Source organism: Apis cerana, linkage group LG12 (assembly GCF_029169275.1).
Source record: "Apis cerana isolate GH-2021 linkage group LG12, AcerK_1.0, whole genome shotgun sequence".
NCBI lineage: Eukaryota > Metazoa > Arthropoda > Insecta > Hymenoptera > Apidae > Apis > Apis cerana.
Genome location: NC_083863.1, coordinates 9694960 through 9719102, shown reverse-complemented (window position 1 = coordinate 9719102; position 24143 = coordinate 9694960). Strand labels below are relative to the sequence as shown.

Here is a 24143-nt window from a genome sequence, read left to right as displayed (position 1 = left end):
ACGTAAAATTATAATTATACAAATATGTTTATAATTTGAAATGATAAAAATACAGAAATTTTTCAAGTTATTTATATTTTATTTTTGTTATTTTTGTAATTTTATATTTACGATTCCTTTTTAATATTTTATTTTACAATTTTTATAGTTTAATAAATACTTAATCAACTATTTTAGATTCAGTATCTATCGATTTTCAATTATTAATTTGTTTATATCATTATTTTAAATAAAATAAAATTGTAAATATAAAAAAATTATAATTTTTTAAAAACTTTTTTATATAATTTTTTTATATATCATATATCTATCAGTTATTATATATATCATATATATTATTATATATATTATTGTGCATACTATTTTAAATTATTGATTACAATGTCAATTATATTTACAATTTTATATAAAATATCTATAATATTATTAAATAAATTTATTAAAAAAGATTTATTTAAATATTATTTTAATTATTTTAATATTTTAATAAACAAATTAAAAATTTAAATATTTACTGTTTACAAATATTTGTAAACTTTATATTTGTAAACTTTATATAACTTTATATATCCAATAGAAACTTGTATTGCATATATATCATTAATATATTTCATATTAAAATTGAAAGTTTAATCATGAAAGTGAAATTCATATGTTATTAATAAATACAATTAAAATTCTTATTAGAATGTACATATTGACCACATTTTGTACAAATCGATTGATTTTACTATAACTATAAGCGCTAATGAAATTATTAAGTACATTTTTTTTTTGTTACTTTCAATTTAATATTATTTAAATATAAATTTAAATATACTATACTTATTATTTATCTTATTTCTGTCATTTATAAAATATAATACATGTAATACATTTCTTATTTGAAAAAGTGTTATTTATATTTTATTAAATTGCAGTTTTTTCTAAATATTTTTTATAAATTTGAATCAGATAAAAATAACATTATAAAAAATAATATTATATTTTACTTGTATATTTTTTTAGAAAATATTAATATTAATATTTAATCATTTTATCTAAAATTGATAAGATTTAACATAAATATAATTAATTTGCTATCAATTCATAATTGATCAATACCGAAGTAATAATAATATGATTAAAATTAAATAAAAATTATTCCAACATTAACTATAGGTCGAAGGGCTAGCTATAGGTCGACGAAAGAAGCGAGTAAAGTTGTGCGCCATCATCGTACATCGAGCATCGGACCGTAGTGTGATACGGGGATGGAGGCCGCGCGAGCAGGCAAACGACTCGAGCGAACAGAGTCGAGGATCGAGAACCAACCGACAACTCAGGAAGGCAGTGCACGCCCGACTGCCGACACGAGCGGATGGCGTACGTTGTCGTTCGTGCCACGATTACCTCGTGATTTTTCTTTCTGTCAGATACGGTCACCGTCATCGATCTTGTGACGAGTCGCACAGTATTTTCAGTCATCTATTGCGACTTCACACAGTCGGAGACTTCAGGTTTGTTAGTGACATTGCGTGCCGCGTTTCGATCTCGAGATAGAAAGAACAAGAAAAATAATAAAAGGAAATAAAGAAACAAAGAAGACGAAAGATATTTGTTTTCCTTCGATATTCGTTTCTATCGGATTTCATCATCGTTTTGTTTTTGTCATCTACGGACATATCGCATACCGCGCACGTAACCTTTTAACCACGTGTGTGCGCACGCACGCACGATTTCAACGACGCACTTACACGTTATCAGGTCTGGGCGCTGGCGTATGGGGCGCCCTCCAAAAGTCGCGCATGCAACCCTACCGGAGCCCGCTGACGTTGGTTACCATAGTAGCGCGCGTGCCGATCAGCTGATCGTTGGGATCCGAGCGTGTTCGACCGTCGGCAGTCGGCCAGCAGCGGCTCCGTCCATTCGTTTTATGCGTTATCTTCCCAAACGTTCGCGCAACTTGATCGCCTTTCGCGTCGTGATTTAGTGATGAAAATAACTAACTATTTCGCTAACATCTGACAACGCAGATTCCGAAGAAAAATTAAGAAATAAAATAAATTGAATAGAAAATTGATTTTACTCACCGCTTGTATTATCCACCTATTTGTTTTTATCGATGTTCGAAGGATACATTGTTACAGTTTATTACTCAATCAATCGATACATGTTCAGATGATGGAGTCAAACACGATTTTGGATAAATAAGTGTTGAACAAAGTGTATTATTTCAATAATCCATGGTATGTGTATATTTGTGATAAAAAAAAAGATCAATAGCATTTTTGTTAATCGTTGTGCACAGATTGAGATCGAGACACATTATAATATATGACTATTAAGATTTTGTGATTTACATCACGTATTTTAAATACAACCGTCCGAAATGAAATTTAATGGAAATATATGGATAGTGGATTTAAATATTTATTATCATGCTCTTTTGTTGTAAAATATCTCGAATGAAATATCGAACCATTTTTGTTGTCAAATACTTACGAGATAAATTATATTGAATACAAAAAGCAATATTATTAATAGTAAATAAAAGATGGTGGATAAATAATATAAGAATATATACAATTTTTCGAAACAACATTTTAATACCATCAGATGATTTTACGAATACGATTGACATTTGGTGATCATTTATGACATGGTACAAAATAAACGAAGCAAACTTACGAAAAAACGATTACTCATTGAAATAAATATATTACGAAATTATAAAGAATATTTTATATTCATTGTTTATTGTACCGGTTAATTTGCAAACGAAACAAAATTTGATTGCTCAAATTAAATCGATTGTATCTTAGGATACACTTGCACTGTGAAGATGAAACATAATCGTTCCAAATCGATTGATCAAAAGATGATGTCATAGCGTGTCTTCGAAAAAATATCGATATATCGATATTGTTTCGTGTCAGATGTCGCTAGACTATCGCGATGGCCGCGGAATCTTCGTCAGTACGAAATCGCGACAAAAGAACGAATTGTGAATTAAAAAATAGTGATCGTAGTGATTGATAGTTTTTGTTGAAATAAAATTTGAACTTGTTTGGTAACGGGTTATCGCAGGATGTGAATGTTTCTTTGTTATGAACATATTTTGACAATCGTTTGTACCTGTGACGAATCAATCGTGCGTACCTTGACTGCATTAATCAGACTTTTTGTGAATATGTGAAGTGACTGAGCTTTTTTTTTGTTGAACATTCGTCAAAAGTGATTTTTATTTTGCTTGTCGTGATCGCAATTACATTATTATGTACCGATCGCAACAATGACAGTTCGAGATATTTTCTCGTTCACACGGAAATTCTGTGATAGCCAATGCCAGCAACGCCATTACTTGGATTAAGTCAAGTGTGAGGAGAACGCCGTTCCTGAAATCATCTTGATAGAAAACTTGGTGAGTAAAAAATATATCTGCATTTATTAAAATTTCAGTAAAAAAATTTATGAAAAAATTGTTTATCTTATTATAATTTCTAAGTATATATATATTTTTATTATTTATATATATATATTATAAATATTAAAATTTAAAAATCGAACTGTATTGGTATTATATCGAACATTGTGTCTTTCCCGCCATTTTTGAAAAACGATTTGATAAAAATGACGCTTTTTATCTTCGGTTCAAATAGAAAAATAATAAAATATGCAATTTTCTAATATAATAAAAATTAAAGAAATAATTGTTAATATTGCATAACGTAATCATAATTTTTATCCCTGAAAGCATTAGTAAGGTTGAGCAAAATATAGACTCTAGTCAGTTGTCGAGTCGACGAACCTCTATCGATCTTTACCTTCTGTCTGCGTCTGTCCTCCCCCGTTCTGTCACACAGGAATGCAAACTGTGTTGTATTTCTGGCGTGGTTATTTCTTAAATTTTTCGAATTATAACTACCATTAGAAAACCATTAATTAACACTCTTGATTATGTATCATAAAAATATTAATGCACATTATGTATATGCGTATGTGGTAAATGAATCGTTTATATGAATCGTTCTAATTTTATTTGATATTTTATTTATTTTGTCAATAATTTTTCTTTTTTTTTTCTTCTTTATTCAATATAAAAAGAATTTCGAAAAAGAAAAATGTATTGGAATAATAAATATTTACAAAAAATACTGTATGACTGGCTATACTTGATGATAAGAACCACCCGCATAATAGAGGTACGCACTGATTGATAAGCTCTTAGCAATAACCAACGATACATGTACAGTACTTTCTGCTGGTGTTGTTGGCTTTTAGTAACATGTTACGATATGTTTTATCGGTTTTCTTGCCACTGTTTTAAAGGAAAATAAAAAATAAATGTATTCTTCAATCTTTGTTTCACGAGGAGATAAAAATACATAAAGTTGGTTATTTTTAGCAATTGTTTCAAATTCTATATAAATATTATTGAATCATTTTGAAAGGAAAAAAAAATATTTCTTAGTTTATCCCTGTTTGTAAATTTTTTAAATAAATTTAAATGTTTAAGATATAATTAGGAAAAGAAAAAACAAACAAACAAGGGAAGGAATCTAGATTTTGCACCTAATCGTGCAAAACTATGTAATAAGTTCTTGTTCTCGCAAAACCATATTAGATGCGTTCACTTTTTTGGTTACCCACTGACTAAATTCTTACAAACTAGTTCTGAAATTTATGCGATTCTCAAGAGTGTATAACCTAAAGAGGATTCTCTGTTTTGTCACATATACTTCTCTTGGGACTTACCGCCTCGAAGTGCAATAAACTAGAACTATGATTGAACTTTTTAGCACTCACAAGTGTGAGTATCGATAAACAGAATTTTGATTCGATCGTTTAAACGACGAGCAATTCTTTTTATCATTATTATAAGTAAATTTTTTTAAAATTTAAATTCGTATTTTATTTTAATTATACAACATTATCAATCGTTTAAAAATTAATTAATTATTTTCCTCTAATTTGCTATCTCAGATTGGAAATATTCAGGGAAACGTTTCAAATTTTTACGATATCGTTGTTGTCTAAAAACTAAAAGTTTATGCTGTCGCAACGATGGCCCGAGATACGTGTATATATACGTGTTCATATAGATAGATGGTACAATGTACCGAACAATATACACGAGAAATGGCCAGGCGCATCTTAATTTGCGGTTGCACGTTCCTAATTTGGTTCACTGACGACTATACACCCAACGAATAACGTTTTGTCGCAGTTGTACGGATATTAGCAGGAATACGATGATACGAAGGAACAAAGATAGAGAGAGAGGTTGGTTATTAGTCGCTCGCGGTTATTTCATTTGTGGACCACGGTACGAGATTCGTATAATTATCAGGTTTACGAGGTTCTTGCCACGAAGATTCTTGCGACAAAGCGTATCCAGAAAGTTATAGTCTTGGAAGAAAAAAGTATCGTTAATGGGAATTGGACATGGGAATTGATCGAACCGAAGAATTCGATTTTTTTTAAAGATTTAATCAATGTATTCAATAATTTGTAGATTTGATTTTCGATAGGAAGAAAATTTTAGTAATATTATTAAATTTTTAGATTTATATATATACATATATAAAATTTTCCTTTTCGAAGTCGGAATACGTGATAAAAAAAAAGGGAGAGAGAGAAAGAAAAAAACGCGTCGTAAAGTTGTCGGCGCGTTTTTTATTTTATGGTTTCAGAAGCGAGACTCGTGTTTCCCCTCTAAGTTTACAGACATGTTGACACACTCGAAATGCTTACGTTTCGTGTACTTACCTACACGTTGAGAGAGATGAAGTAGCTTGCGGAATCTAAATGAATAAACAGGTGTGCATCTATGGGTTAACCGTTAACTGTAATTACGCAATGGTTTTTTTAATTTTCGTTGACGTTGATGAATATAATTTGAATATCATTTATATTCAATTCTAATTACCAACAATAAAACATATTACAGACACTTATTAAATATACATACATACATATATATATATAAATATCTCATCGCTTGTAGCGTAGCGCATGGCATTCGGTTTAAAGTTTGACTTCCGCTTTAAAACTTTGCTCGGCGCGTTGCGCGACATATTCGTCCATTCGTCCATCATTTATAAACGAATATTTTCGAAAAACGCGTAAAGTGGTGCCCATGACTCTTCGGCATTGATTTCAACCGCATAATCACGCGCATCGGCGAGAACGCGCCTAACTGTTCCCTCTAGACCAGGCCTACTATCTTGTTGGCTGTCAGATTGTTGACACAGCCAGTGACACGTTTAATAGGATTATTTATGCTCCTAAAGGCGCTTAAATGATCCGAGCTTCGTATCGGCTTCATCTACCTGACGGCGCGTAGCATAATTATGTCGACACGGTTTGTGTATATCGGGCTCGGCGAGCCTAGTGACAACGCCTAGTCGTCCCTGATTTTGACTCGTTTCGACTTCCGACGTACGGCGAGACGTTTTAATCGCCCACGAGAACGCGATCGCGGGAACACGTGCCGCATAACTTGTTTCGATGATTATTGACACGATTATCTCGCACCGCTGCACGCCGATAGCCAACCAATAGCAATTAATTTGAAAGAAACGTTAGATATGTCGTTCCTCGCGTTCGAATAACGGTATTTTCAAGATCACGTTTTATTCGATACGGTGATTATTTATTGTTAATTTACCCTCGTTAATCGTGCGTTTTATCGAGCGTCGAAAAACTATATTTACTTTATTTTATTACGAAACTCGTAAATTTCATCCATTGTGTGCTCGCGTTATGAATTTTAATAAGTTTGCGTTATTTATGCGCGGTTCTTCGGTTCTTTAACATTTTTTATTTCTCTCTCTTTTTTTTTTAACGTTTGCGCCATATTTATGTCTTAATATATCGCGTGAATCGGAGAAGGAAGAGAGGCTAGGCGTGGAGAACGCGGGAACCGTTTCGAGATTAATAATTAATTTCTAGGTGGATAGATATGCGAATATTATATATATATATATATATATATATATATATATATGCGTGACTAAATAACACTTTTATATTCGTGCCCATAATTGTTAATATCTAATATCTAGTGTTGTATTGTAATTTTAATCTTGTATTGAGATACTCGATCTATGTAACAACAACGGTTGTACGGTTGGGCGCGTGTCTGCGTGTGCGTGTGTACGGCGCGGGTAATTTGCGGTTTTGAGACGAGACTGGATTCAGTCGGATAATGACCTGCTAGCACTCGTAACGTTAATTGCACTCGTTTCAGTCTTTTGCACGGAACATCATTGTGTTCGGGACTTCGACTCGAATGCCTTTGAACGCCAACGCAAGCGCGAAACAACCGTGCGCGTACGATCCTTTTCACGATCATTTTAATGGCACATAAAAAATTTACGCACCCATTAATCCGTGCTTACCTTGGCATTAAGAACTAGTTGCATTTTAGGACTACTTAAAATAGAAAACATTGTGCACCGACAATTCCAAGTTTTTCTTCGATACTTGCTCGATTCAATTATGCGAGTGTATAAAATATATGTACATATATTTTTTTTATCGATATCTTGTCTCGAACGTTTCTTCGCGTGTAATTTCGCCACCTCTATTATTAGAATATTAAATCTGATGCATAAGTTAAATATTAATCGTTAATTCGACAATCGTATTTAATTTCTCGATTTTATTGGAAAAGTATTTACTTCCCGAGTACGCGAAGAATGCAATGAATACATGGATTAATCGGTTTCGATAATTACTCCATTTTATTCCCAAGAATAATGAATAAAAATGTGAAAATTCGTCACAATTCGTATTCTACGTTATTCCGTGATTTGCTTTCCAAATTGTTAGACGAAGAAATATGGAAGAAAAATAGAGAGCGTTGAAAAATAGAGAACCGTTGCTGGCGATATAACACGATATAAAGCATGGATCACAGGCGACAACCGCTCATTAGCATACAATACAGGCTAATGGGATCGCACGCTGACGGCTACCGTTCAATACCACGTCCCCACATAACTCCACAATCACCCTTTCGAGGGGAAAGAGCAGGGCGTCGATAATATTAAAATTATCGTACAGATCCAGATTAATTTTTCTCCCCGCGCTTTCTTAGAAGAACTTTGGTTTCGTTGGTCAATCGTTTTATCGCGAGAACTGTCAGCCTTGGATAATTCGTGATAATAATATCGACGATGATCGCGAGATATTCTGTATTCTATACAATTTTCATTAATTAATTTTCCATTTTTAGCATTCTGCTTTTTTTCACTCGAGTAAAGTTCGAAATTGAAAAGTTATCTCGTCGAGAATACGTATCCGGAAGATTTTTCGCGATAGAATTAACACAATGGCAAACAATCGTTTATCGAACGATACGTTTTTATCCATTCTCCGTCAATCGTTTCATGCTTGTTTCACGCGCGCTACACTCGAAAGGAACAATGTCATTACTCCGACAAGCCTTGATGATTAATTCTAATGACTAATCCGATTATCAGATGCATCTATTGTCTTCTTACGAAACACACAGGTTTGTTGGTTCGTTTGTCCACTTATGAAATTGTTTATCTACACGTTGTTATCTGGTGTCCGCTACAAATAGGAAACACCACGTACCGCGAAATTAATTCGAAACAACTCGCGATAACAATTACCCGCATCGTATATTACTACCATTCCACGATTTAGAAAGAGCGCGTGTATTTATGTTCGAACAGATAAGACTTGCTCGAATCATTGTACCACCGGGTCCATTGTAACACCGGCTGCTATTTACACGTCATCGCATTATAGTTCCAACTACTAGTCCCTCATTACCGGCCGGGCAGGGCAAACGCGTGCAAATGTCAGTTTTAGTACGAGGTAGTAAAAGACGCGAGGCGTCCTTCTTATTGCCTCTCTCTATTACCGTTCTTCGCTCGTTTCGCCTGCTTCGTTGTTTCATTCTCGTTTCGTCGGGCTTTCTCTTCTCGAGAGGATCACGAGATGTACAAACGAGATATACGACTCGTGGATTTCGGAGCGAGCATCGACGGATCGTAGGAAGCACGAGTGCACTTGCATAAACGTGTAAACGTAGAAACCGTGGATGGAAAACGTGGCCATTACGTTTCGTAGGGAAAGACGTACGAAAGAGACCGGTTGCACGAGTGACACAATTAACGTCCGACTGGCTTTAAGGATACTCGGTATAATCGCTCGCTATGACGTTCGCATTTATTTGAATATTCCAATTTGACGTACGTTAATCGTAGAAACTAAATAATAATTATTTTATTATTCGGTATGAATAATAATAATAATATTCTCGTCAGTCCTCCGCGATTCGTAATCGCGCGTGCAATTATCGGTGGAACACTTGTAAATTACTCGAAACTTGGACTCGAAGTTTTGCCGGGTAAACGTTTCGAGGTGCGCGCAACCGGTAGATCGCGCAGTAGCGTGGTCTTGGTACGCGGTAAAAACGCCAATAGGTCGGTGATAAAATTAAATGAACACTTAGGAACTGTAGCCGCGCCGGCTTCGAAGCCGAGGAGAAACATGGAAGCGAGTAGCTGTCGATAATGAGAAACTCGAATAAAAACGACTGGAACGTTTCGTCTCAATTGATGTACGTCCCGTCATAATTGATACTCTAACGTAGTGGCTGGAGCTCCGGGATTCTACTTAAACAGGCTTGGATTACGTCTAATGAGACGTTGCCTTTTGACTCGACAAAAGGCGATCACGAATTCGTTCGTCTTAAGAAAACGTTCCTTTCACCCTATCGGGCAAAAATTAGGTACTCCCGAGGTACTCATGGAGAGAATTTTAAAAGGAAAGCGTGCTTTCTAATACCATCCAAAGTTAATTATGTACGTGGATCGATACGTTTCCCTCCATTTTTCTCACCTATTAGTTTCACGATGCTAGTTTCGCTTAACGCGAATCAATTTTTTTCAGGAAACGACGATTTCAATCAAATCGATCGAACAGATGAAAGAATCAATCGATCTCGGGCAAAGAGTTTTGCCAATTTTCATTTTCTCACGTGAAAATGGGCAAAAATCTGATAGCGGCGAGGAGAGAGATACGCGAGTATCTACGGATGTAATACGTGATCTAAATTAATGCGTGATAGAGAATAGGAATTTCTTTTGCGGTACGTTCCGGATAGGTGTGTGCGCGCATTGCGCACACATCTATATGCACGGCACGATATTCCGAGCTTGATGAATTCCTATTAACGTGTTATTATACGGTGCGTATTAGAAAACACGTTTGCGAGCCACTAATGTGTTCACACGCGTGTATCGGGCATTCGACAGGCATTGTAACGTAATGGAATGGACGTGTTTTGTGAAAGTATTTGTACAATTATACGTGATATGGCTTTTTAATTTATATAGATGCCGATTAAAAATTCCATTTTTTCCCCCCTTCCCCGACTAAGAAACAGAGTTACGACTCCTTACGTGATGAAATAAAATAATTAGTCGCGCATAATCGACGACATATCGACGCGATATATCATGAAAATCGCGATGATCCGCCGGTTATTCGCATGAAATTCGCGCGAGTGTGTACGTAATGTAAACAACGTAGATGAAAAGGTGCGCGCGACGCGATACGTGGCAATAAGTGTGTACATAAAGTGTCGCCAAGTTTGCCCCGTATGCTAAAACACGATTCGCTTTCGAAATAAATCGATAAGATCTCGGTTGTGCAGATTTCAAATTAATGTCAATGCACGGCACCGCGTTCCAGCCACGAACAGTGGTTATTAATGCCCGGTGTTGCGCACGTTAGACCGTTCTAACATTATTATGACGGTGTCATGTAAAGTAGACGGTTGTAATATTAATGTAACCCGAGATGAAATTGAGAGAGGAGAGCACCGGCAGATGACAAGCTGTTCGTTCTTACGTGGAAACGATGTAATTATTTCGAGACTTAAATAGGCCGGAACACGTTGTAATTTCACCACGGTCAAATGCTTCTTGACAGAGCTTTCTTTTTTTTTTTCTTTTCCTTTTTTTTTTCACCTTTTTTTCGTATATATGTGTGTATATCACATCGACGCGAGTACGCCTTAATTGCACGTATCACGCGCCGAACAAAATGTTAGTATAATTGGCTTCTTTGATAGAGTCCTTGTTATACTTTCTAAGGCGATGATGAGCCGCCAGCCTATTTGTGCTACGCAATTAGTTTAATTAACAGCGATCGATCCGCGATAAGTGAAAGAAACAGGTATGATTTCGTCGTCGCTGATAAGGTTAATCGCTGGAACAGGAACGATGTTGGTATCCGGTTCGCGTAAATTAGCCACACGTTGACGGACATTCATTAGCCGGAATCGGGATCTAAACGGCATCGATTACAAATCGATCAATCGGATCAAAGTGTCGTCGTGCATCGTGCGTCGAATAAATGTCGCGTATATCGAGCAAATCGTACTGGAAACAACCGATTTTTCCTTTCTTTGTTCTTCTTTGAGTTCTTCTTTCCTTTACTTTTTCCTTTTTTTAAAGCGATTCTGATCTTTAACAATCGAACGGAGTATATCGTTATTATCTCAACATTCCGAATTAATCGATCTAAAATTTGGACGATCTTCGATCTATTAACAATGTATCGCGAAACCACTTATTCCTATATCTTCTCGCAATTTTACCATCTACAATTATGGCTGGCATTTGTCTCTGAATATACATACGAGCGAACTATGGTATGGTAGTTTTCAAGGCGAAAGGAGGGAAGGCCAGATAAGGTAATGTCTTGGCAATGGTACATGTGCTTTCGTTCACACGCGGATACGAATGATCTGTACCGATCATTATCTAACATGTCCCGGTATAACACAATTATTTGCGCCGGTAGTACAACTGGCCGAGTTCCATGCAGATATCTATTTCGACATAACACGGTATATACGTGCTCGAGAGGCTGGGAGGGGAAAAAAAAAAGAAGAAAAAAAGGAACGCCAGCCATGTGTCTTTATAACCGTGCGTCTTAAAACCCGCTTCTCTAAACTTTACAATGCTCCGTAACCTACTACATCGTTGAGATAATTGCAATATGAGATAAACGAATCGAGCGTTGCCATCGATTGTGAAAATTCGACCTGAGTTTGCTTTGGATCTAATGAAATCTAAGGAATTTTCCTTCTTTTTCCTTTTTTTCGGCGAAAACAAGTTTTTTCCCCCCATTGTCTCGTTTCATTCGTTAGACAATGGGACAATGCAACAATGTTTTCGAAAATATTATATTAGATAGACAGATTGGTTCCGTGAAATGTCTCCGCGTATTTCTCGTTTTCATATTCCTTCCATTCCTTATTAATACACTAAACCCGTAACTTTCTACTCGTTATCGAAAACGGGGACTACGATTATCTCGGAATGATCAGTTTCAAAATATCCGCGGCTGTAAAGAAACTGTAACGACTCACTTAGTTAGCTTCTTTATGGTGTTCCTGCCGAGCCGACAGACTCCCACTTGCCCGCTTATTAAGTATAAGAAATTACACGATTATCCACTCTCTGTCCCCAGAAATCGATCATCGATACTCGACGGTGGCGCCACTCTGTATACGTGAAAATACGAAAGAAAAAATCTCCAATTTCATGCGTTGAAAATTGAGAAAGGAGGGGGGGAGATTTGGTTTCCCGTTCACGGCACCCCGCGGTGGCCGCTTCACACCTCCTCCTCGATCGACTCTCGCGAGTCCGCCGAGCGGGTTAGCCGCTCGGTTGCAATTATCCGAGGCAGTTCTTACACGCTAGAGGCGTGTGCGTGCAACACACGTGGCCCGTTGGAGCAGGTACAAGTTAGAGCAGGTCACTTTCGCTGCCGGCTCTCAACTGTTCCAGTCGTCGCGCACGCGTGCTGCCCCATTCATAAACTTATAGAGACGCGTATGTAAGCCGGGGCGCGTAGGTGTAGTAGGAAATCGCGAGTTACACGGAAACGCACTATATACGAGTTCCCAATGCGCGAGTTTCCACTATTCTTTCTATCGATGCCTGGTCGAAACTGAAGTGGTCGAGATATGAGAGGGGGAATCGTGATCGTGATATTTTCAATGAGGGCGGATAGAAATGCAGGGAACGCAGTAAATATTAAAAAATATGCATCGAATTTTTCTCGGATACGTTACATGTTACAGGAGGAAAGAGCACAGTGGAGTAGAATTCGACGTAGGAAGGCTCTGTTAAACTCTAGTGCGATTCAAGATGCCGCGTTTACATAACGCGAAATTATGTAAAATATTAGCGCCGACTTTTATGCGTAGTTTGATGATCCGAGTTTTCATGCCGGCCGATTATGCACACACCGAAGGAGATATAATGGATGATCTGGTATTCCGTAGAGGAGGTGTTCTGTGCACGAGCGTTTATTCGCTAAACGCCAAGTTTCGTAACCTTTCAATTAAGAGTGGAGCGGGCGTGCAACCGTGTTCTTAAAGTGGAAACGCGGTGATCACGCAGTTGCCGCTGTTCAAAAGTTTCGTTGCTTTGAGAGAGAGAGAGATTTTAACTTTATCGAGAGAAGAGAGGGGGAGCGAGAGGGGGATATATCGTCACGCGCGTTCGTCTCGCGACGACGATCTCGATGACGATCGATTCCTTGGGTCGATAACTTTATCTTTTTTTTTGCGCGGAGAAATAAATAAATTGCGTGGAAGATAAATTCCGTTGATTGCGCGGGAACAATAAGCGCGTTAACCGAATCTACGCAGTGAGAAATATAATTTCATGGAAAAATGTAATTCGTAATGGAACGTGTGTAACACCTCACTTAAGCAGATGTTATTGCATAACTATAATGCTCATAATTTCTTCTAGACTCGCAGTTCATTGACGTTAGATGAACGCGCAGCTTGGGGTCAAGCGCACAGAAGTCGCAGAAGTCTTTCCTTAGGGAGAAACGGTCACGTTTGAGCATGTCGGAGCTTTTATTACGTTTTCATTACAACTTTCATGACATGTCTGAAATTCTCTCTGCTATTCGTTTCGAACGTAAATCCACGCTCCAGGAAGTATTTACGTGTTTTGTATTATAGATTTCCGTTAATTTTACCTTCCTTTCGAATCGGCACTCGGTGCATCGGCTTTCATTCGTTCGTTCCATCGAAACAAGTCGCACAAGCTATCATTAAGTCCTCGCGCGTTATCATTGTGCATTTTCATTCCCCTTTTAGAAGCAAATAACGCGTTAACGCCGCCGGTAAAATGATGAATTCGCCGGGCCCAACGCTCGATCGTTGCCCATTTTTAACGGGTACTTTATATCTCTACGATGATCGTGATTTGTCGAGTTTGAAAATTAGTCCAACTTGTCCTCACGTACTCGCTGCATATAGCTCGATCGCACAAAGAAGAATGCACGCTACTTGGAGGAGCGCAAGGGCTACCGTTACAAAGCCTCTGTGAAAGTGCACTAACGAAAGTGTGAATACTAATGCGATTTTTGCGCACACACTGTGTACAAAATGTTCGTACCACATTATGCCGGATCTGGAATTCACCGTTAACGTAGATAACGTTGCCTTTTTAGCATCTGGCCGATGACTAAAGCCGCACGAATTCCATTTATTTTCACGCGTTTATACTCTGATTCATTGTTCGAAACGATCGAGGAAGTGGATAAAGTATCCCCTAAAGAACACAGGAAAGCAGCATTGTGTGTACGATACAACGATCTGACTAATAATACATTGCAAATTGTACATTGAAAAATCACCGCGAAAATCTTCCGTATTTCGTGCAATTACGGATTTTTTCCCCTCCTTTTTTTCTTTTTTTTTTCTTTCTTTTTTCTTTATATTTCAAAGCACCACCGTGTTAGGAGAATATTTCTTGAAATTACAAGGTGCCTTAATGATAGCGAGGCAGGAGGAAAAGATTGGATAAAATGGAAATTTCCCTCGCACTATCTCGATCTAACGATCTAAAATAATGTGTACACAGGAAACTCGATTAACGCAGAAAAATATCGAGCTGTTGATTAAATTGCAGGATGCTCGATCGAGGTACGAGCGCGAGTTGGAGAATGCTTGTGCATCTCGATTCAACTCTAGCCTCCTCTCCCCCTCCCCAACTATTAGCGTTAATCGATTATAGCGTGACGGATCGAATGATTTAAATAAAGACCGGGTGCGTCATGGGCCTGGCTCGCTTTCTGTCGACCGCGCCCGTCAAAATGATGCCATTGCATTCGCTCATTATGCTCCATCTATCGCGTTTCTTTTCTTTTCTTTTTTTTTTTTTTTTCTTTGTAGTCTCTAATTAAACTTGATCGCGAAAGATCAAGCTTTTTGGAAAAGGAAAACGAATTTCACGAAACGTTAAATAAATGAGGCAGAAAAAACATGGTGTGCATTTTGCGGTTAGACGGCCGGCGGTACTCGAGGTAACTTGACCAAGAATGCATCGAACACGGAACAACAATTACTCGCTTTTACTCGGGTTTCAGGATTTTAATTTAGCAGTTAGGAACAAGAAACGAGAGTAGAATTATGATAAAACCTTGCCGTTACTGGTTAAGTTTCCCGCAATCGTGCACACACTAATTTCTAATGCAGATACGTGCGTTTGTATGTTGCAGGTGACGTACGCCGAACGGGCCAGTATTCATGCCAGTATGCCAATCAGATGCCAGTAGAGAGCCAGTATCTGTATCTGTCGCCACCGATAGCCAATTAATAAGTTACTTAGATAGTTAAATTAATAGGCAATACAAAAGGAAAAAAAAAAAGGAAAAAGAAAAAGAAAAAAAAACGTCAACGTTTTTTTGAATAATTGTTGTTAGAAGGCGTCGTTCAATAAGCGTGACAGATATATCACGTGTATTAATCATACACGTATCCACATATATCGATATATAAATATAATTATACGTAAAAAAAAATATATATATATATACATACATATATATATAATATAATCGAGAGGAGCGATAAGTGTCGGAATCGTGCGAGCAATTATTTTTCACATCGTACTTTTTTTTCTCTCTCTCCCCCATCCCCTCCCCCGCCCTCTCTCCTTCGACCATAATTTTCTCCGCTCGGTTGATCGGTTTTCTTTTTTTGAATTTATCGGTGACCGCGTATGATTCCCTGCGGAGAGTATATTCATAAGATTGGACAGAGAGTGCAATCGAGTTGTGATTATCGAAGTGGACTGACCGATCGATTTCTCGGCTGTGAAGTGAATTAATATCCCAGGAAAACGATTGAAAACGGAGAAAGGAAGTGAACAGCGAGTACACGGGCGAGCAACGGGTGGCTGGAAACGGTGACTTACATCGAGAGCGCCAACCTGCAATCAAGGTTCATGGTTTTCATGGTGAGTCATCTATCTATGTTTCTAACTAATTTCAATGCGCTTTTTTCGCCGTCCCTCCCTCTCTTCCAGTTTTTATTCACACTCGCCGTTTTCATCACCGGTCTCCTTCGAACGATGCGCATTCATTGAAGAAATTTTCTATATTTCTTCTTTTCTTTTCTTTCTTACTTAACGAGATACAAGGAAATTTGTGAAATTTTAAGCGGCAAATTTTCGTGACATTTTTACGCTTGATCTCTCCTCGCTTTTTTCTTCGTCCTCGTCTCTTCCCTTTCTTTTTCTTCTTCTTTTCTTTTCTTTTCTTTTTTTTTCTTCCCCACTGCTCTCGATTACGGATTGACGAGCGGACCCGTTATAAGTAACGCGATTTTATGCAAAATTTCCCCCATGACGGGTTGCCGCAACTTGCAGCGAGATATATAGCACGTGTCACGTGCAATTTGCATAATGCGACATCGACACTTCCTCCCATGTATCGGAACGTTATCTTTATACGCCGTCGTATCGTTTCATATCACGGATTATCGAGCGCGCGGTTTAAACGTAACATCCGATAATAGCGAATTCGGGGAATCGAAACTGTCCCATAAATATCGATAAACAAGGACTACCGAAAGTACCGAAAACTTCCGCCTCCTGTAAAATTTATCGCAATTTTATCGCGACTTCGTGATAATATTCAATGGGCATAATCATTCCAGATAAAAGCTGGTTCGACAAATCGAAATTCATCCGTTTCATTTATCCTGTAAATATACATACATACATACATACATACATGTATAAAAACTTTCTCAAATCCTTACCCACCGTACATCAACCCACCGAATTGGGAACCAATTAATTTGAATTACCTACCCGGGAATTTTGTTTCTTTTTTTTTTTTCCCTCTTCATTAACAGATTTCGGGGAATTTATTTTTCTCGGCATCCCGGTTTAATTCGACGTGGAATCGTTACCCGACTTACTAATTGAGTTTATTTCGTTTCATTATTCGCCCCTAAATTCTTCTCATGATTGGGCCGGGAATATCTTAATGCACGGCGGTCCCCGTACAGCCGCGTTACGCAAATTAGGAGCATAACTTTGCTTATATCCCGTAACGTGGCCGGCTAATTAAGAAAAGCGTCGGATAAGCGGCCGTATCGGCCGATTCGATTCGTTCGATTTCTCCCGGTTATGCCATATGCCGTTTTGTTGCACGGATATTTGGGGGAGAGTTGTAAGAGGAGACCACTCGAAGAGGACCAGAGAAGGGAAGAGAGAGAGAGAGAGAGAGATCGGCGGGTTACGGGTCAGCCACGGTGGGGCATTAATAATCGTTTACAATCTTTAAAGCAGGGTGTGGCGAGTACGTTAACCCTTTCCTTCCTCTTCTTCCTCTTCTTCTGTTCCTCCTCCGCTCCGGCTTCCTCCTCTGCTCCTTGCCTCCTCTCGTGATCGTCCGTGGCGCGGACGGACGGACAAAACAGGAGGAAAAAGTGCTGGCTCGCCTTCGTAAACCAGTTGGACGTATATATCGTGAAAAAAAGGATAATCAATGGCGAAAGGGTACACGCGCTCGATCTGTAGTCGTTTTATCGTCACTCGACGATTCCACCATTGGGGAGGGAGGGAGCAAGGATTTATTTCTCGATCATTGAAAATGCCTGCCCCCCCCCTCGATTTACAAATCGATACCTTCTTCCCTCCTCTTTTCCAAATACCCGAGTTTTCGATATTGTAAATTGGATGTAAATTGGATCTCGAGACAGAGAGAGAGAGAGAGAGAATTTCTTTGTCCCAAGCGCAGACGTTTGGATGGTTCGACGGTGACTTTGAAAATAGAGGGGGTGCGAGGATTAAAACTGAGAAATTAACATCGGGAAACTCGACAAACCGGTATAAGCCTGTTTAATTTCGTCGCTCGCACCTCTCGACCCCTTTTCGAATAAACATTCCTTGGCAAGGAAGTAAACAAGTTTGTCTTACCGATCGAATATTTATTCAATCGCGCACAGTGTCGGATTTACAATAATTTCATCTCGCGGGAACGGAACGGAACTTGTTCATCCGCGCTCATCGAAACCCTCCGCGACAGTTTGGCGCGTTAGAAACCTCCGTGGCGGTCCTCTCCGATCTTAATGAGTCTCAACTTGTTCGAGACCTTGATGGAGAGAGAGAGAGAGAGAGGGGAGGGAGAAAAAATTCGCGCGACAATCGATGCGAATCGAATGTTCGGGCAAAAGAAATTCTTCTTCCATCCCCGTATCCCTCCTCGGCCTGTGCATTATTAACGACCACGATAAATATGCGCGTTCTTTTTCGCAAGTGCGACGAATCGACGATCGCGTGGACCTGGCGAGTCCTGGCGGAGAAAAAAATTCCCTCGAAGGAAGAACCCGTTCCTCCAGCACGTGTGCCCCTATCGGTTGTCCCATGAAAATCGGTCGTCGGCCCCTCGCTCGCCTCCTCTTATTCGAGAAGGCATCGCCATTAACCCGACCGACCAACCACCACCACCACCACCGACGGTGCCACCTGCAGCGACGAATCAGCATATTTAGCGTCGAGCCGAATTTAATAGAGGCCATCGGTCGGGGCGTGCATCACGCGGTTGAATTCGCGAGACGCATCAATAATATTCGCAGTGATGCATACCATTAAGTATGCACGGCGAACCTCTCCTTTTTCGAATTCAATTCGCGATACCCCGGTGTTCGTTTACGCTCACGAGATACGTTTACGGTTTAAACGCATTTGCATCGTGACGCGCATCGATCGACACGTGGCCACGGTCCTCTCCTTTTATTCCACAATTTCCTCCTTCTTTCTCTGTTCCATTTTATTTTTACCGAATCCGAGGGAAATTTTGTATCTCTCTATTTATGATAACGTTGCAATTGAGTTTATGGTATGTATATACTCGTGTAACATAATAAGATCAAAGAATTACGAATTATTCGAAGCCGTATCGTGATACGGAGCTGCGTTCAATTATTCACACGCGGCAAGGTGAATACCGGCGACATTCGTGAATATTAAAATCGCACGACCGCCAATAAGATTTGAGTAATGCAACGTTAAACTCGTTACTTGTGTCCGTTTCTACGCGCTGCGACGGTTTAAAACGTGCGGTAAATATTGACATTATTTTTACCTTCGTCGTCGAGGAAGTCAGTAAAAATTTTCCTCGTCACAAATGAACGTTTATCGGCCCATATATCACAACACGGGATATTTAACAACCGTGTGGAATAATCGCGCGGAATAAATTCCGTGGAAGGGTGGGGACGGTTTAACGCGTCGTATCGCGATATATTTTTCTCCCCAAGGATGGAGGAACGGTTCGAAACCACTTCTGGTCGAACCTCTCTATGGCCGGTGCCCTATGTGACGTGAAAAATGAAAGAACGGTGTGCCACGATTCATCACCCGCGCGTACAGCTCGCAGTCCTCGTGAAAGTGATACATGCTTCTTGTCAAAGACGATACGCCGAGCGCCATTTGTTCCCTCGCTCAAATATACCCGGTAATGTACCTAATTTCCATTCGTCTTATCGTCCACGCTTAGGAATCCTCGCCTAAGATCGCCTGGAAACTTTTCATCGGCGGAGAGTATCGGTGGATATACCTGGAGTCCTTCGAGATTGTATTTAATAGCACGAATAAACATCGAAAACGCGCTCTTAATGGACAATTTTTAATCGTCCTCTTAGAACGTTCTTTTATGTTTATCGTTAGTCAGATTTACCCGCTCTCCACGTTAATTTTTATTGACGATAAAATCGTGAAAATTGGAAATATGTATAAGAAAAAAAAAAAAAAAGAAAAAAGGTAACCGCGGGGAATCCAGAAATTCTCATTTTTAATAGCAATCCCGATAATTAAAAAGGCGGGTCGAAAATTTTCAAAATAATCGGGTCGATAATTCGCGAATTGTAATAAAAGCGAATTCGTTCGGAGATTTTTTTTCCTCTTTTTCAACACAGATAACCCCTCTATAACAATAATAAACATTCGTTAAATTTTCTTCATCGCACTTTTATCGCACTTTTATACTCTCTTATAAAGGAGAAAACGGGTATGCGCACGTCTCCTTTTCATTACCATTAAAAAAATCGATAAGTTCGATCTTTTAATATCGTACGTTAAACTGTCGAAAAGAGGCGTTTACGAAGGTAAACTCGGCTCTTTATACGGGGATCGTTACTTTTTAGCGAGCAGAGTGCGCGGTTATTCCGCCCGTGTAGCACTTGGGTTTATTTTTTTATTAGAGCGACGCGGCAATTTTTGTCTTTTCTCTTATCTGCCGCGAAGCAGGCAGCCGCGCGATACAGGAAAGGTCGTACGTGGCGTTCTGAAACGTGACGCCCACGCGATATGCGTGCACCGGTATCGTACCGGTTTAATTGTTCCGATGGATTTAAAGTTGGCGTCCGAAATAAATGAATGTCGCTTGCCAAGGCGCGGTACGATGCAACCGTGGTATATATATGGTCGTCACGGATTATATTTCTTCGCTACGTACTTATACGCGAGTGAAACTGTACGCGAGACCGCTCTTCCAATTCTTTTCCGGAAACGTCGCAACGTTTTAATCATCCTTCGGTTGAATCTCGATTGAACGAAACTCGTGAAATTTGTATCGTTCGATCGATCGCCAGTCGATTGTCGGACGCCAAAAAAGGCGCGCGACATTGCGAAATATTAATTGGCTCTCGCTTCGATCGTATCGAGGAGCGAATATACTTCGAATATATATATATATATATATACACTTTTGAGAATTTGAGATTCAGAAGTCGAACGGAAAGCTCGCGTTCCACCGAGTTTCGATCTCGATGCGGTTTTACCTTGCGTTTGAATACGGCTTAGACGGTAAGTTATCTTATTATCGTCTTACCTTGACTATCGCTCTCTTGTTTTCAACGCGTATCAGAAGTGTTGGAAAAAAAGAACGAGCGTGGAAACGTGGTCTCTCTATCGTGAGCGATTGTGAATTTTTTTATTTTGATCAAGACGTTTTTCTCGCTTTGTTTTTCTCTCTCTCTTTCTTTTTTTTTTTTATTTAGTTTCCTTTTAGGTATCTTTTAATCGATACTTTCGAAGAGAGACGGAGCTCGACGCTTTTACTCCCTTCTCGCTGGTTTGGTTCGAAAACTTGGAGTAAGGGAAAAGAGATCGAGAGAGGGTATACAGTTTGCGCTATATTTAAGACACGGCACGTGTTGGTTATTGCACAACGAGTGCAACATTCGCTCCAATGTGTAGCTATAGGTCGCCGAGTTCTGAAATACACGAGCGGTGAACCGTGTGTATGCGAGCTGTCCGATTTTAATTAAACATTCGGGGACAGGTTTTCACAGGATTCCACGGATTATCGATGAAATTCACGATACGGAGGTATTCGTTATCCTATCAAACGCGTAGATCGAGTCGATAAATGTTACACAGTGACGTGGATCGTTTGCATATTCATGGAATTTGTGATTAGAATTTATTCATCTATAGCTTGACCGGCCAGATAATTTAGAAGAAGAAGAAGAAGAAGAAAAAAAAGAGAAAAAAAGGGGAAAAAATTAAAAGGAAAATAACGAGATAATACGCGCGATACGTTCCTCGGTTGATCGAGGCGAGAATTTTTTTCTTCTTCTTTTTTTTTTTTTTTTTTCGTGGACACGAGTTATTCCTTTACCCATCACGATCGTTTAAAACAAATGTAAATATGTTGAGCGATAAATTATCTGTTCGCAGCGTTAAGATTTTATCGTTGGCTAACTTATTGCTCGATCTTTCGTTCTCCTCGTGCCGATGTACGCGTCTAGACGGTGCGGCCAACAGAATGCGAAAGCGAGGTTCAACGTAGGTAGATGTGCACCACCCTCCTTTGTTATCGATCAATGGTTACCGGTGGATACGGTCATTATAAGAATGTCTTATTTACAAACCGTTTATACCGGTGTGTCACTTACCTGTTGTTACGATATTCGAGATATCACGGTTTAATCATAAACGGTAATTCTTATTCCGCGCGGATATAAATTGCCGGTCGGTAATTGAGACGCTTAATTTAAATTCCGTTGATAAGGTGGGTGGGAATGAGTTTCGCGCCTGGTCGGGACAACATCGATCTCGAACGAAGATGGATATCTCTAATTCACGAGTTTCGTCATTCATTGTCGGCAAATTCGCACGATTCGAGGGACGATTGGAAGGTTTCCATATGCAACGAAGGAAACCATTTCAGACGCACATCGCGAGTATTGATCGCGGGGAGAGATACTCGAGTTTGTAGAACGAGCCGAGCGTGCAAGTCGAAGCGTACGACGTTTTCCCCGCGATTTTAAAAAAACATCGGATGGAAAGGAATAATGTAGGTGGCGAGTTCTCCGCTCGAGCTTACCTCGGTTCGTTGAAAAAAGAGGAAAGAAAAACGTCCGTATCGATTGAAAGAAAACCGCGTTAAACCGCGTTTATTGGAATGGAAGAGAAACTAGTAGGGGAACTCTGTGATAAATTTCCATCTCACGCCTCGTTTGTTCATTTTATCGCGAGTGCGGCAGGGGATGCAGATGTTGCGGGGTATGTCGCGACCGTGTTGCCTCTGATTTATACTGCATTAATTTTCGAGTAACATTGCGGTTGCACGCGGCCATAACCCGCGGGGACGTGTGCTCGCGTACACGCATGCATGCATCTTGTTGGTTGCCGTAGCCGTGGGATGCCATCTCACGTGTGCACGCTTATGGATGCTCGATTATCGGTATCGGCCGATCGACTTCTCTCCTCCGATCGTCCCGTTTAAAGGGTGCGAACACGCATCGGTTGCGCCGATTTACGCCCGTCCACGATCGCTTCTGACAGCTTCACGGATCGCGCGCCCACCGATTATTTTCGCCTCGAAACGATTGACAAAACGATTCATCGTTGGAGAATAATTAACCCGATGATGATAATTGATATTTCTCGTGCGTGAAAGCGGCCTCAAAGAAGGGACGAGGTAAATGATAATTTCACGCGTACTCATGTTGCAACAAAGAATGCTCATGGGAGGGAAAAGTATAATCGAGCCGGTCGAAATTTATCTGCCCGGCCTGCCCGTTCCGGATACAAAATACAATCTCGTATGTTCTTTCACCGCGAATTCCGATCATATAAAAACGGGAACAACGAGCCGCGCGAATTTTGCACGGCGAAGCACGTTTTCTTTCTTCCGCCGGTCTTCTGTTAACGAACACCGCCATCTTTTAATTTACGAATCGTTAAACGTCATCGTCGGCCGGAGTTGCTGCCAAAGTCGATGGCTATGCTACTTCGTACTCGTTCGTACCAAGAAGATTTAACGGTGGATGTAAATTTTTGGCCAACGTTAAAACATGCCAGATTTTTCGTCCCGATTCGCTTTCACGATGATACGAGCGCATTTACCGTGAACGCACGTTCCCATTGTTTTCTTTCTCTCCTGCATCGATCCGCTTTTGTTAACGTAAACCAACCAACGTCGATCGCGCGGGCCCCCCCTCTCTTTTCTTTCCTCAAACTTTCTTGTTTCTTATGCAACCATCGCGTTCGATCTTGTCTCTCTTTAAACCCATCGATATTTTTTCATCCCTGTGCTTCTATATTCGTAGAAAATTGCGCGTTTCTGATCGTAGCATTTCTTTTTTAGAAGAAATTCGCGAGAGCGTTTTCTATGCTAAATCGAGTCGAGATCGAGTCGACGTCTTTACGATTCTGTCACTGGTACATCTGCAAGTCTCTTTGCAACAAGTATATACCGCTACCGTCGGTGATAAATAACGCATTCACGGGCGTATTTCGTCGTAAAATTTTGCGAGTTTCATTTTCGGTACACGT

At 39.4% G+C, this 24143-nt stretch overlaps 1 protein-coding gene across 5 annotated transcripts in view; it reads left to right on the top strand.

The window, feature by feature from the left end:
* Positions 1-64: 64 nt before the first annotated feature.
* LOC107998379 (Krueppel-like factor 3) overlaps positions 65-24143 on the top strand; it is a 237423-nt gene continuing 213344 nt past the window's right edge. For all 5 annotated transcript variants that reach the window (XM_062083134.1, XM_062083133.1, XM_028666985.2 and 2 more), the window contains exons 1-2: positions 65-3403; positions 15565-16304. In XM_062083134.1, the coding sequence (XP_061939118.1) occupies positions 16293-16304 (12 nt within the window). In that variant the 5' untranslated portion in view covers positions 65-3403; positions 15565-16292. The remainder of the gene's footprint in view (positions 3404-15564; positions 16305-24143) is intronic.